Genomic DNA, 15,995 nt, shown 5'->3' on the forward strand with positions numbered 1-15,995 from the left:
CCTACGATTCCCACATTGTTTTCCTGGACTACAGCGTTGTCAGTGCCGAGAGAATATTTCTATAGAGACAGAGACGCAACATGTGTTGTGACTAAGATGGAACTCTGTGAATGTCCATTCATTTTGTGCACACTCTAGGTTTACATCATGCTCTGAAAACCTTTAAAAAAAAAATTAAATTAAATTAGACACTTTTTAAATTATGATGCTTTTATTTGATCCAAAATATGTTTTCTTCACTTTGTGGCTTCTGTTATTGAGTTGTATTTACAGGCAGCTTTTCCATTTTATTAAGGTAGTCTGTTATAATGAAGTATTATGACGATAATTTTCAGATGAGCCATTGTAATCATCGGTCAAAATGTGGATTGTGAGGTGGAATCTTTTAACATCATAGTACCAACTTTTTGTGACTTATTTTCTACAAAAAAAGACCATAAATGTTATCAACTTGATTTTGATGATGGCGATCCAATCTTCACCAACAGTGGAACAGCTCATCTTGCTGCTGCAGCAGTAAATAGGGAAGTAGGGAAGAGGACTGATCTGATATAATCCCTGCCCTTCCCCCCAAAGCTGGACTCATAGAGACACATCCAGAATGATGCAAGCGAGGGTTATATTTTAAGACTGAGCAGAGTTAGTGTTCAACACACTGAACACACACTGAATGAGACCTGAACATTTAGAAAGATGGGAAATAAGAAAGAGAGCAAGTGGATGTAAGTCAGGTGGATGGAGGGGAAAGAAGAGAGGAGGGAACACAGAGGGAGGGAGGGGGATGTGAGAGGGATGGGGGAGAAGCAGGTGAAGGGGCAGAGGGTGGGGGAGGATCCAGTCCTCGTCCCCACTGACACACTGCTGCAGTTAATCCAGATTACAGTGTCTAAAACAGGTCGGCTAAATCTGCAGGCCAGCCAGCAGTACAGAGGCTGCTGTCAACCCCAATCACTCACCATGCACACACACACACACACACACACACACACACACACACACACACACACACACACACATGCACACGCACTCTGTAATAATCTCCTCTGTGCAAACCAGGTGCCACCAGCAGCTCAGCACAGACCGGCACTAACCACCCCACCCCCCCCAGTCCAGTTAGAGCTCACCAGTTGGAGCTCCGTACTGTCCAACTGGACACACACACACACACACACGTCTATTTAATCATATTCAGTGCTCAGTTATATTGTGGTTTCAAAATCACTTTCATGTCCTTTCCTGATTTACAAGACAACCTACAGAGAGTGAGAGCTAGCAGGCGCCACACTAGTCCACAGTGAGATTCAGACCCATGACAGAGTGAATATGTTCGCACTGTCAGCCTGCTGAGTCATCATAAAGCCCAATATGACCTTCAGATTTAACATGTCCTGCGTCAATGAATCTGACTGTCTGCAGGAGGAAGGTGCAGCTGATCACAGGTTCCAGACACGATCTTCTACTATACCTGCACTGTAGAAAAAAATGTTTTGATCTGCAGTAAGTAATACCTCTCTACCACTGTCATGTCAGCTGTATCAGGTAACAGCAAGATTTGTAGACTGAGGGAGTAATATAAAGAATTAATGACTGGATAATAATAATAATAAATAACTGTAAGATTTGGAGATTCCAGGAAGTCACTGCTCTAGGCGACAGATTACACACATACCAACCCATAAAACCACAAACTGTTGTTTTTACACATTGGTTTTTGTACACATTTAACAAACTAGATATAAAGTGTTAAAGTAGTGAGCTTTTGTTACATTTGAACAGAGACAGGCTACAAGGTGAATGAATGGGGCACAGCATGGTAATGCACATGCAGCAGCAATAACTTTTGTGAGTCATGATTCCACTTTACACCATGCGAGCAACATCTGTACCTGTGTCACATACGTTTGAATCACCAATATTGAAAGAAAACAACAAGCATGCTCTCTGTCGTGCTCCTGATCTGACACACCTCCTTCAGTCATAGACCCAACTCTTGTGATGATCCTTGACATGAAGGTTGGCTCATTGACAAGAAGGTCCTCACAAACTTCAACACTGTGTTGCCTCTGCTCTATGGCGAAATCACAAATGCACACCTGCAAGTAATCACACAGGGTACGGCCTAGCTGTATGTCAGGCTATCAAATGGCTGACATATAGACAAACATCTATTCACATCCACTGGCAATATTAGAGTGGTCAGTTAACTTACTTTGCATGTCTTTGGAGGAGGCCAGAGTACCCAGAGAGAACCATGCAGGCACAGGAGAACATGCAATCTCCACATGGTAAAGCCCTGAGTGACCAGGGATTCAAACCCAGGACCTTCTTGCTATAAGGCTGTAACAGTACTCCACCACCATGCCACTCTGTCAAGTCATAAAATGTTAATATTGAACATAAAACTATAACTGTTCATGTGTTTAATGTTTGTTTGCCACCAAAATGTCTGATCTTGCAGTGCATATTCACTAGAGGCAACTAATGGATTATTAATGTAATTGAGAATGTAATTTCTTGGAGACGAGTCACTTTGTGTCCTTACTTTAAATTTGAGTCCAAAATGACATGAACATGATTTTGAACAAATGTGATGTGGAAATTTGAAGCCTGCAGTGCTGTACACTGAGAACTGACTGACATCTTGTGTCTAGTAAACAAACAATAGTTGCACATTCATAGATTGTGGATTTTTCAATGAGCAGGGAGGCGATAAAGAGGTAACTGACCTCATAAAAGCCCATAGAATCACATTATTATTCCAAACAGAGTACCATACATCTTTTTAACAGATGCATGACAATGGTATTGATCATGTCATCTCGCTCTTGACAGGAATGCAAACTTCCCTAAATTTTCTTTAAGCTAGTTTATGTCTTTATTCTTTCTTATATTTATTAATTGTTTTTAATTTTTAATGTCATGTCTTATGATCTCATAAAGGATTTTTTCCCTCTAAAGAACAAAATATTCAGCCCTTTCACAAACCTGTTTCAGAACAAAGTTTTGCTTTTAGATCAGTACAGTTCTGAGAAGTCTATTCTTTCTCATTATAGCTTCTTATATCATCGATAGAACTGCAGTGACCTTGCTGGAAAATTACATCACAGAGAAAAACGCTGAGTTATGACTAAAATAGAAATCCAAGTCCAAAACACTTGGCCTGTTTGTATTGTCTCATATGAGACTATTAGATAATATATTTTCTTTCTACATGCTCCATGCAACTTAGTCATCACAGTGTGAGATACAACTCATTTCTGTTTCACCAGACAACAACAACTCAGATGAGTAAAACACTTGAAAACTAGGAGCAGAAAACAAAGATGGTAAACATAGAATGTAAAAGTAGAAAGAGAGAAACTGCACTTAACGTCCGGCTCTTCCCAAACCGATAAGAACATGAGTGATAGATCTGGGAGTGATCTGACACCCAGATCTAAATTTTATTCAACATGAAAACATCTGTTCTCCCATCATGTGTCTGTGCTGATACAGACATGCTCTTTGCATGCCACTAGTTGTGACAGTTCTTATATCAGCTCCTCAGTATCTATAAGCAAATAACAGTTAATTCAGGCATATGCAACATCATGTATGAGCTACTGCCTTTCATTTTATGTTCCAACTAGAACTGTCAGATCCTCCATTGCCATTCCTTTAGCCTGCTCATTGTTTTTATGCACCCACACTGTGGAATGTTCTCCCTTGTTCTATAGTTATTGTTTTATTATTATTATTATTGTATCAGTGAAGGGAATGTCTGAATAAAGGTAAAAACTGACAACTGGAGAAATAATGATAAACTTGATTTCAAATTCCATATAAAACTACAGCCACTTCTTATACAAGATACGTGTGTGTGTGTGTGTGTGTGTGTGTATAATGAGTCAGGAGTGTGAGGTGAGGTGTGTCAGTGTGGAGGATGAGTGATTACAGTGGACAGTAATCCTGCAGATGGATTAGCAGGTAGTATTAGGAGGAAGTGGGGGTGTAGCACACTGCCACCTCTGAACTGTCACAATATGGAGCAGCAGCTCTCAGGACCTCCTTCTGTTCCACCTCAGAAACTCACACCGGACATTGTAACACACACTGTGGAATTTTGAGACAACAACAACAACTGGTGAATAGTTATGATGCCTGAAGTTAATATTAATATTACAACAAGGCTACTGCTGCTGCTGTTGCAGGGTCAAAATCACTACAAACCAAGTGGATGTTTTAAGTTTGATGATGATCACACCTTTTTGATATATCTTTTTACTTTTGAAAATATTTTGTTAAACCCAATGAAATCTAAAGTTTATCACTTGTTGGCAGTGATATTCCTGTGCCATGTCACTCATTTTCAATATGACCTTATGACAGTGACCATTATCTATATTCACTACTGTAAACTATGACTCTGTAATATGTATTGTAGTTGTAGATGTTACTGATAAATCTACATGAAGTATGAAATTATTTGTTTTGATAGTGATATAAGGACTTGGTTAGGAATTTCAAATGCTAAAATCTTTTCTAACCTTAAAAAGCCTTTTACACTGTGCATCTACTCCAATAATAACAGGTATAAAAAGTATGTTAGTGACCACTATAGATAAAGGTAAATATTGATTATAATAAATATATAAATATTGAATATATACATTCAATTGAGTTTGGTCAGTTTCTGGGCCATTTCAACTCAAGAACTTCAGTGAAACACCTGTAGCTGTCTGGGCAAATATACAATCACCTCAGAGGATAGAGTGAGTAAAATATACCAACCATACTACAACCAAGTATAGGCCCCTATACACTGCCAGAATGTTTATGTTTGCTTTGCACCGGTAAAGTTTAAAGGTAGATACCAATCAAATTTCAAATAATTCAGATACAGTATTTTGATAGAAGGCAGCTGTTTGTCAGCGAGCTAAGCCTGGCCTCTGTTTACACTGTCCTTAATGTTTATGTGATATCAGGTTAGTAATGGATCCAGTGGAATAAAGGTCTATTTGCTTCATCTTTACCTTGTTTGCACCTGAATATCATGTAATTCACATGGTGTTTCTCAATGGTTGTAAGTTTTGCATGTTAACACAGTCTTCTTCTTTCAGTGAATTCAGAACTGTTCTGATGAGGATGTGAGATCCTGTGAAGAAACAAACACGTATAATTTGAAAGATGAAATGTGGCACTGGCTGATGAGGTGCACATTAGTAAGTTTAGTTTAGGTAAAGACTGACTTGGAGTTTAGGTTTCTCCCAAAATATTCTGAGACATTGTTTTGCTCATTTACTTAAAACAGGGTGGATAGAGAGCCAAACAAATGAGAAGATATATTTTATTAGTATTTTTTTAGGTCATAGCACAGAGCTGCCTGTCATGCAGTTTGGACCACGGCATGTAAATTTGCTTTGCATCAGTAAAAATTCAGCAACCTTTAAGCTGGGCTGTTGCTCAACTTGGGACAACCTGCATCTCCATAAGAGTGAAACTGACCAACAGCAGGATGACATCCAGCTTTCCTCTGCAGTCAGTTCAGCTTGATGATTGAGTTTCCAGTGACATCTGGTGGAGACATGTGTTATCATGGCAGACTGCTGTATAGATACTGTAGATAGATAGATAGATAGATAGATAGATAGATAGATAGATAGATAGATAGATAGATAGATAGATAGATAGATGTACTTTATTAATCCTGTGAGGGAATTGTTGTGTTACAGCAGCAGAGACATTAAGAGACAGCAACAACAGATAACAACAAACATATAAAAAAAGTAAGAACTATAAATACTTAGATATACAATATATAGAGGAGAATGTGAGTATAAATACTGCTGGACTATGCAGCCTCAATGAAAACATTCATCTTCTAATCATAGTTCTTTATGTACATACGAGTGCATCTATGGTATTGAGATTATAATTAATCTAAAACACATGATGGTATGTTTCACTCATTCAAATATATCATTTTATCACACACGGTAGAATCATCTGTATTATCACGTTGACTCTCATATCAAAACAGTTTGATGTAGTAAGCTATGTAATTTATTAATTCATCTTTATTGCTGTAAATATGATGCTCTTAATTTGGATAAAGCTTGACAAGGAAGAAGTAAATAAGTGAGCAGACACAGATGCAACCAGAAAATAGTGATATCAACAACTTACTGATGGCAGGAATCACTTTCATGAAGAAAGAAAGAAAGAAAGAAAGAAAGAAAGAAAGAAGGGAAAGTAGCCGCTGGGTGGCAGTAGTATACAAGTGATACGTCGACTCTGTGATCAATTTACAACATGAAATAGTAAAACTGTGTGCTGCCTTCATGGATGTATCCATGGCTGCCTTACAGAGCCCCGGCGGGCTGTATACTTTAACCATAATACACCCATGAGTTTAACAGGAGGTCCAGTATCATTCATTGTCACAAAGTCAAATACTTTATAGCTTAAAAAAGAGAATTCACTCAAATCCACTCTCTGTCAGAATGGTTTGCTTAGATTCAAATGGAAAGGAGCTGATTTTTAGTGAAAGAATGAAGGTATCGTGCAAATGATGCTGTTTGTCCAAAACAAAACTTTAAAACGCTTTTAAAAATGATAGGAGGAAATGGAAGGTGCATTCCTCAATCTGAACGCACCTCTTGAAAACCCCTTATTTTTCACCTCATTGGATCATTTAAGACCACTGAATGCAATATATCCGATGGTCATGAACGTAGCTGAGCTCAACCCCGGATGTTTTGCTCCCCCTGTGGATAGTTCATAGGCGTTAAGTCATTTAGAATTAAGCAGAAGCATACCGAAGATAAAACATTTTGTTTTCAAAATATAGCAATCATTATTGTCGAGTCAGCCGTCACAGTAAACCTGGTGTTTGTTATTAGCTGTAGTTTAAACCGGACCAAAAGTTCCTTTTCTCTGTTGTGCTAGCTTGACGCTATCTTGAAGTCAGGGAGCAGAGCAGCCAAGAAACGACCATGACCGTTTTAATTTCCCGACATTTCTGATCACTGAGTTCAGTTTCACTCTGCAGGATGCTCCGTGAGTTGTATCCCTTCGTGGAGGACAGTTTCAGTCGCTTCCCGTCGCAGAGCAACATTTACGGGCTGTGTCAGGCCGGGGAGCAGGAGCTGTTAGCGGCCACTCTCAAAGGGAAGGTGGTGTGTTTCAGATACCAGGAGCTGCAGCAGAAAATCAGACCTGTGGCCAGAGAGGTTCAGTTCACCTACATACCAGGTACCTACCAGAAAACTGAAGGTTTACTGAAAGCACAGTGAGCTTATAAAGGTGTTGCATTGCTATAGATTAAACTATCCATAGTATATAGTATATATAGAGGATTTACAATCAGCTCCACTGCAACTGACTACAAGAGTAAAGTGCTACATTCACATTAATACATCAGTAATAATTATTCAACAATGCAAAAGACTACTCACACCTTTTATATTAAGTGCATTTTGCTGATATTATTGGCACACATTTACTACAGTAACATTTCCATTGCTGGAGTATTTAATAGAGTATTTTTACACTGTTCTGTTGCTTCTTTTTATTAAAGCTCCCAGAAAAAGTTAAACAGACTACTTCAAATTATTAAAAGCATCCGTACTTTTCACTCAGTTATTATCCAGAATCTGTGAATATGCAAATATTCTTCATTTCAAAAGTTTAATTCTGGACACAAGGTGTTTCCTATTTCACTGAGAAGTCCATGCTGTATGGGCACTGAAGGCCTAAAGTTTTCACTTCCAGTATGTAATTTGCACAGACCATTTGCTCCAAGCAGATTGTGATGTCAAAAAATCCTGCTTGAATGTCCACATGTTAAACTCTACCCTTCAGCAGACAAATGATTAAACAGCTTCTAGTGTCAAACTCTGCACAATCATTCTGCACAGTGAAGTTCCAACATCCAAATGAAGTTATTTTCTCACTACACATACACATACACATACAGTGCATATTAAATATAAATGAAAGAACCACAGATTAACACAAAATCAGAAATTCATCATTCTCAGAAGTACTTAAAACATGATACTAATACAAAATGAATAGTTATGATGTACTTATTAGGGTTTAATGTATTTGCTATATACTTTTGTATTGTATAATGCTGTATTATAAGCAGTCAATACAGCTGTTGTTGTAGAGCCCTTATTGGCTGCCTCCTTCAGGTATCATGTAGTGTTCATGCTGTGCCAAGACCGAAGACAGTTTCTCTAATTATGAAATGAAACCAACAAGAGAACAATTGAGACCATCCCTCAGAACCCTTGTTCATGCCACAGTGGGGCACTGATGATAACATAGTGCATGTTCATGTGTTCAGATGTTTTTTTTTTCTGTATCAGCTCCTGCCCTGAACTCCCATACTCCCCTCTGTTCCTAATCTGTACCAAACTACACTAAAACATATTCTACATGATGAAATGTGAATGGGAGGCTCATCAGTTCACAAGTAGACATTTTTCAAATTCCTTCCACAGTTATTACTTATAAGGTTGTAGTATGAAAAACTGCAAAATTTCAATGAAAATGTATTTTCTCAAATAATCAGACTAAACCAACATGTGACGGTGTACTGTGCTGCAGCTGTGTTGTCCCCCCCTGTATGCTGGTTGTTGGTTGATGCTGATCCTGCCCTCTTTTTCTAGTTGATGCAGAAATTGTATCAATTGATGCCTTCAACAAGTCTCCACCCAACAGAGGCCTGGTGGTGGGCATCACATTCATAAAGGTATTTTCACATTAAAACTCAGCAGTCATAGCATGTGTGTAGTTACTGTGAGTGTTGTAAGCACTTTGTATAATGATAATGATAGCAGCATTTTTACCTATAATAATCTCCTGCAGGACTCTGGTGACAAAGCCACTCCATTCCTGAATATCTACTGTGACTATGAACCTGGTTCAGAGTTCAACCTGGAGTCTATTGCACGTGAGTGAATGAAGCAGTGTCCAGATGTGTATGATCCTCACTCTAGCAGATGTTGCACATGCTAATGTTAGTGTGTCTCTCTGAACAGAAAGTTGTTTGAATCTGGAGCTGCAGTTCACGCCCTTCCAGCTGTACCACACAGAGTAAGTTTGCTGTGGCAGAGCTGTGATACCCTGTGAACCAGAAACAACATGTGCTAAATACAGAGGCAGACAGCTAACTTTGTTGTTACTCCTGGTTTTTCAGTCTCCCGTTTCTATAGGATCCAGAATGGACAAAATACTAGACTAACATTAAAGTACAATTAATTAATAGATTTCCCAGCTGGGATCAATAATTTTATCTCATCTCAGTTAATATACTGTTCTGGATCTGTTTCTAGAAGTTGTTACTACTACCCTTTGTCTCCACTGTTATCACAGTTTCATCTTATATGAAATTCTTATAAGAACTCCTCTGACTAACCTGTGACATTTTTATGGGAGTTTTTACAAGTATTCCTCAATGAGTATTCGTGTCCTTAATGGAGTCACATCACATCTGTCAGCTGCTTCCTGACAGTACCTGACTGAAAACATGACAGAGTGTGTCTGCATAATAAATGTCAGCAACTATTTATCTCCCTGTCAGGGTGCAGTGTGATGATGGAGGCAGTGAGACGGTGTTTCTGCTCAGTGGCCATGACCAGAGGATCCATCCTCTACAAGGAGGTCAGCTCTGGATGAGTGTGTGGGTGAGAGAGAGAAAGAGAGAGAGAGACAGACAGACAGATGAGCTTTTGATGAAAACAAATTTTTTAACCACTTCACTACCTCTTTTCAGTTTGATCATGTAATTAATTTAAATAATTATATTAATTTTATTACAACATATTTTTTGTCATATCCTGTAATTACATTTATTTATAAAAAATGCTGATTTTCCAAATTCAAACTGTCTTTTTCTGTGGAGATATAGAATGGAAATTGAAACATAAAAAAACTATCCTTTGTCTTTTAGGCATTTTACAATTAACTATTTCAAAGAGCAATCACATCATATGATCCTGATGAGTTTGCCCAGTTGTTATGGAAATGTAGATGTTCATCTTAAGCCATGTCCACACTGGCTTAAAAGTTTAGTGTCAAAGTTCATCGATGACCACAGAACACCAGGAAACACTAGCTGACAACAATAAGTTTCATAGCTCTGTCAAATTGAAGATTCATAGATTAACAGAGATAAAAACTTTAGGAAGGCTTTTTCCCAGCACAAAAGATAAACTGTGAGAGTGATGACTTTTGCAAATTGTAGGAGGTGATTTGATTCAGCATGCAAACATCAGAGCATCATTCAGCCTGACTCACCTGTCTCCTACAGAATGCCTCCCTCCACCAGTTTGAAGAGCAGCCAGTGGAAAGACTCTTTCCTGAACTACAGCAGCTACCCAGCAAGTTAGTCTGTGTGCACTTTACCTCTGCTAGCTGTGTTTGGTGTGGTGGTATGTGGTGAGGGCTTGGGTGACTGAGACCATCAGTAACTTGTTAGTCACTTTTTATTTCTGTGTTTTATTCTGACTCATTCAATTTTCCTTTCATTTCATTTAAAAAACTGCAACACTGCTGTTACAGATAGAAAAATGAAAGGAACAGAGGTTAGCAGCAAAATAAATTGCACCAGACAAAGAAATTGGTAATAAGTCAGCAATTTTCTCAATAAGATAAAAAGACAACATACCTGGCAGTGGATACATGATCCAGTTTTCTGATGAGAAAGAGGCTGAATGTGTAGCTTTTCTAGTGTCAGCTCATTGTAGGCACTGTTCAGGAGGGTGGGAGATCATGTCTGTTTTTGTGCAGGTAACATCTGTGCTCTGGTGCCAACACTGTATGCACTGTACTGAGTTATAGCCCAGTCACTTATGACCCACTGTATGATTTTCTACAGTTACATGATAAATCATGTTACTAGATTGGTTTATCTTATATAAGGTACTGACAGGATGTTTTGTATATAACACCATACAAACCTATTTTATCATATACTGTTAAAAATGGGCTGTTTTAAAAAGAAAAGCTTCTTTATGGAATAATTCATAATACTATGATAATTATCTGGTTATAATGTGTAAAGGATCTTGTTCAAACAAACACTTGTCATTATAACAAAAGCAAATACTTTCTTGTCATTGTGGCAGTAACACATTGTCAGTCAGCAATCATACAAACAATTATCTCTATGAATGACTTCATGTTGTGTCTCCCCCATGCAGTGTGCTGTGGTTGGATATGCTTAGTTTAGCTGGCAGCCGGCGACTCTCTGCATTCGGCTGTCAGAACGGCTGTGTTGGACTGGCTCTGGTAAACCAGACTGGACCAGGTGAGCCAAACAAAGACAGAATAATGCCTGTCTGAGATACACAGATTCTACTTTGTAAATAGGAACCATAAAAGTGTCAACAAACCTGTGATAAAATGACTGCAAAGCCTCCATCATTCTCAGTTATATCTAAATGAAATCCAATCCTATTAATACCAACAAATAGATTCAGGCAATTTAAAAGGAGCTGCACAATGTTTTCTGTCTCTGGTTTTACCAGTGAATGAACTACTGCTCATAATTTAGGCTTTTTAGCTAAATGATGTGACTACAAGGTTAGAAATGGGGGTAACCATCTTGAAATAATTCATAAACACTCCCAAGTCAGAATAATAAATAGAGGTTTTCTTGTTCTTCCCTTTGTGTGAGCGTTGTGTGTGTCTGAAATCACTCCCCTTCACTGTAGTCCTTTTTCACAGCAGACATTTTGGCTTGTCATAGTCTGACCGCGAGCCAGCATGCACAATACCAGGACCCGGTTTATTATTCACACCTGTGCTTTCCACACACTTGTCACCTGTCTTCGGTGAAAAAGACCTAGCCATTATATAACAGACATTCAATCTGTTTCCCAAATCACTCCCAGTTTACACTATATTCCCTGTTGGAAATGCCCTGTACAGTGCCATAAACTATTCCCACAGTAGAATAAAAACAGTAGTGTCCATGGCATGTATTCTCTGTTAACAATCCCACAATGCAATGCACCTGTCCTGATAACTTATTTCAAGGTGAGTTCACTACCAACAGTGTATAGCTCCTGTACAATCAGCTTAATCAGTTGAATTAGTTTAGTTTCATTGGATTTTATTTTAATGTAACTGCCAGTAGTGGTCCATTTTTAGCCAACAGTTTGTTGACATGTCTGTAGTTCTTTTCACTGAGTGGGAGATATCATCGATGTCCTGATATCTCTGACTTGGAATCACAAGTTGGAGGCTGACGTGGATGGTTTTTCCCACTCGGCTGCTCATAATAACGGTTTAAATGATAGAACGCCAATGTGGCATGACAGTGATTAATGTGTCCAAAATCTCAATGAACTGCTCACTCTACAGTACATGACAGGTTATATAGGGAGTAGTGAATGAGAGAGTGATTTCACACACAGCCTCCATAAAATTTGACCCATTGCATTGTGGGATCTCTAGTATAGAGTTGTGAACAAGTCATGAACTCTACTGGTGTCATTCTATTGTGGGACATTTTGAGAACACTGTACAGTGCATTCATGTCACACATTCTGACAATAAAATGGGAAAGGGTAAATTTACTGCTCTATATAGTTAATTATATAGATATAAATATAGTAAATATTTCTGGACACAGCTGAGGTCTAATTAGCCACAATAATTAGAATCACCTGTGTGTAGATGTATCATGACTGAGTAGGGACTTTAAAAAGTGTAAAAGTAAATGTTAATTACAGCACGTATAATGTTATGGTTGAAGTCAATCTATATCTTGTATCATTTCATTAACCTCACAAATAGACCCCATCTGCACACTAACCAATGGTGTTGTTAATTCTAATCACAATATTGCATCTGTGCTGTATGAATATTTGTATATACAGTGATCAGCAGTGTCACATCTTACGCTGTAGTGGACAGTGTTGAAAAATAAATGTTGACAACTTATCATCTTATTTTGTTGTTATTAAATCTGAGTTTGAAAACTGGTTCTCTGAAGGGAGCTTTCAAGATGATATCTGTTATTACTGGCATTTTTCTCCATCTTGATTTTGTACTACAGTAAATGAATACAAGAAGCAGCAAGCAGCATTATTATACTGTAGGGCTATTCCTCAGTGTGTTTTAAGAATATTTTGTGGGTTTTTTTTTCCAGAGGTTTTGCAGAGCTGGCGGGTCCAGTTTGACAGTCCAATCTCTACAGTGCTGCTGTTCCCTCTGAGCTGCCAAACTGAGCCTCATCAGCCCAGTGGAGAGACAAGTATGTTACTGGTCTGTTGTAGTTTCATTGTACTCTTTTTGAATCTGCAGCATACCTCAAGATTGTTGCTTTTCTTTTTCAGGTGTGGAAATGAAAGGCTACAACCTTCTGGTAACCAGCACCATTGAGATGGCAGTTGTCTACAGGTCAGAACCAGACAGCCTTGTAAAGGTTTCAGGGGAATAACCACTGTGCAGTTTAATGTTTATAAGACACCGTAAATGTAGTGTTTTATTAGTGGGTCTGTGCTCCCTCAGGGATGTGCAGGAGTGTGGTTTGTCTCGCTCCATGTACCTCTCAGAAAGTGACCAGTGGGATGCAGTGCTTTGTGCTCTTGTTATTGACCTGGATTTTGATGGGCAGAAGGAGGTGCTGTTGGGAACATATGGACAGGTCAGAGTGCTTCTTTACTAATGGACTTTATTAATAGTACTTTATACAATAAAGCTGTTTATCCTGTTCTGTGTTTTAATGTCAGTAAAAATATGGCACAGAGGAATAAGATATGTCAGACTTAAGACGCACACACAGAACTTGTTAGTTGGAGACAATGATCGTTGGTTTTGGTCTTTTCATGAGATTTGTCAACAATAAGAAAAATAAGGAGTATCACCAGAAGTAAAATGGCATGCAGTAGGTCCAGAGGAATTAAAAATGATGGAATGTGACAGAATAGGAGATGTTTGTTGTCACTTTTCAGGCATCTGGTAAGAATGTCTCATTGATGTGATGAGATCTTAATCATAACAGTGTTTTTTACCTGTCTGCCACGTAGGAACTTCTGTGTTACAAATTCCATCCGGCAGGGAGCGGACAGTTTCAGCTGCAGTGGAGGCGGAGCTTCAAGAGTCCTCTGCTGTCTATCATCTACTTAGACTTGACGGGGGATGGTTTGAAAGAGCTGGCTGTTCTCACATTAAAGGGACTGCACATCTTACAGGTGTGTATCAGAAAACTGTCACAGAGATCCATGATGCTAATCAAAGTGACTGTGTAGCTTCCTCTCAGGGTCAGTGCCTCTCTGCTGTTGTTCTGCATTTCAACATAACAGATAGCTCATCTGGCTCCTAACAACATGGCAACATAGAGACTCAGTCTTGAACCAAGAGTTTTATTTCTACTAGAGAGGTGAAATGAAACAACTAACAAATAATTGCTGACCTCTATGGGCCACCAGCAGAAATTGCATCAGAACTCATATTACGAGCAGTTACCTGTCTTTACTCCTCTGTTCCCTTTATCTGTGGTGATCTGTAGTTGACAAAGACAATAAATTCCAATTTAAATTTTCTTTTCTTCATTAAATTGTGGTTTAAGCAGCATAACACAACACAGCTGCAACATTTCTAAAGCAACACTCACAGCTGATAAATTTTTGAATGAGTGAATCAAACATCTCTCCTCAAATCTCTCTTACAGACTGTGTATTTCATTGGATGTTGTGTTATTTTACTTCGCTGTGTCTTTTCAGCATAGCCTTACCTCCACTGCTGATTTGGTCCTGGAGCGGCTCACCCAGAGGGTGTCAGCACTGACAGCTGGCTCTGAGCTGGAGCCAGCCAAAGATCAAGACACTGAGGAGAAGGATGCTCCATCTAAGAAAGAGGAGTGTGCAGCTCACACGCCATCAAATTAACCAAGACAGTGCATTTTGTTTCCATGTGGAAGACTCAATGGATCAGACTGAAGTACTCGCCTTATTTAAAGGTGCAGTGTTCTCTCAGAGGTGTGTATTCCTGAGGAATGAAATTTAGTTGTGATGACAGACACACAGTAGAAATCACATTTGCCATTTACAGCAGAAAGACTGTGCTTTGTGCTTTCACACTGAATGTTGATGATGGGGAAAAAGATTTCAAATCAAACCTGATTAATGCAGTTTACTGGAATTATGTAATGATATTCTAGGCTATGAGATGATGTGCTGTAGATAGTGTACAGTAATATGCAGATAATAAATGTCCATAACTGTTTTTGTTGGATGTTTTTCTTGTTAATTCTTCCTTTGTGCAGTTAATTTGATTTAGTATTTAATTACAGAATGTTACTTTTAGCAAGTCCACACAGATGCCAATAGAGTGGAATCATTTCATTTGATGCAAACCTCCTCTTTATTTCATCTTTCTTAGACTTAGGTGTGTTTCTAGTGACACCTGTTACAAAACATTTCAGAATCCAGTGAAATTGCACTGGAAACGAGTGAACACCTTGTATTTTTATAGAACATTAATAGTCCAGGCCTGTAAGTCTTTGAACACTTTTTGTTCTTCAGGCTCTGAGCTTCAGCACATTCAACTTGAAATAAAATAATGGTGCTACATTAAAGTTCCAGTTCTCTGCCATACATGCTTAAACCATATCAGAATCCTTATGTTTGACAGATGAGGTGGTGGCTTTAGGTCATGACCTTTTTTTTCTCTCCACACTTTCCTCTTTCCATCGTTTTGACAGCAGCTGATTGTTTCTTCAGTCCATAGAAATTTGTTCCAGAACTCCTGTTTTATTTTGGATGTTTTTGTGAGCTGGAGCCTGACCTTCCTGTTTTTGAAGTTTATCAGGTGTTGAAGTGAAGTCAACATGTCCGCCTACATCCTGAAGAATGTTCTTAACTGGTTGTGCAGTCATGAAGAGATTTTTTTTTTTTTACAATGTGATGAACTGTTGATTTTGGCAAAATAACTACCTGTGAAATCTCAGTGATAGTGATTTTTTTTGCTGCTTTTTTAGCCCCATTTTTATCATC

The 15,995-nt window shown here is 38.5% G+C and overlaps 1 protein-coding gene across 1 annotated transcript; it reads left to right on the forward strand.

The window, feature by feature from the left end:
- The first annotated feature begins 6,707 nt into the window (after positions 1-6,707).
- kptn (kaptin (actin binding protein)) lies at positions 6,708-15,225 on the forward strand. The gene is made up of 12 exons (XM_051078476.1): positions 6,708-7,233; positions 8,658-8,740; positions 8,857-8,941; positions 9,030-9,084; positions 9,572-9,674; positions 10,301-10,374; positions 11,193-11,299; positions 13,148-13,252; positions 13,335-13,398; positions 13,510-13,645; positions 14,028-14,192; positions 14,724-15,225. Exons 1-12 carry the CDS (start codon positions 7,032-7,034, stop codon positions 14,886-14,888), a joined length of 1,344 nt encoding a protein of 447 aa, XP_050934433.1. The 5' UTR covers positions 6,708-7,031; the 3' UTR covers positions 14,889-15,225.
- The last annotated feature ends 770 nt before the right edge of the window (positions 15,226-15,995 follow it).

The sequence above is a fragment of the Lates calcarifer genome, linkage group LG20, assembly GCF_001640805.2.
Source record: "Lates calcarifer isolate ASB-BC8 linkage group LG20, TLL_Latcal_v3, whole genome shotgun sequence".
NCBI classification, from domain to species: Eukaryota; Metazoa; Chordata; class Actinopteri; family Centropomidae; genus Lates; species Lates calcarifer.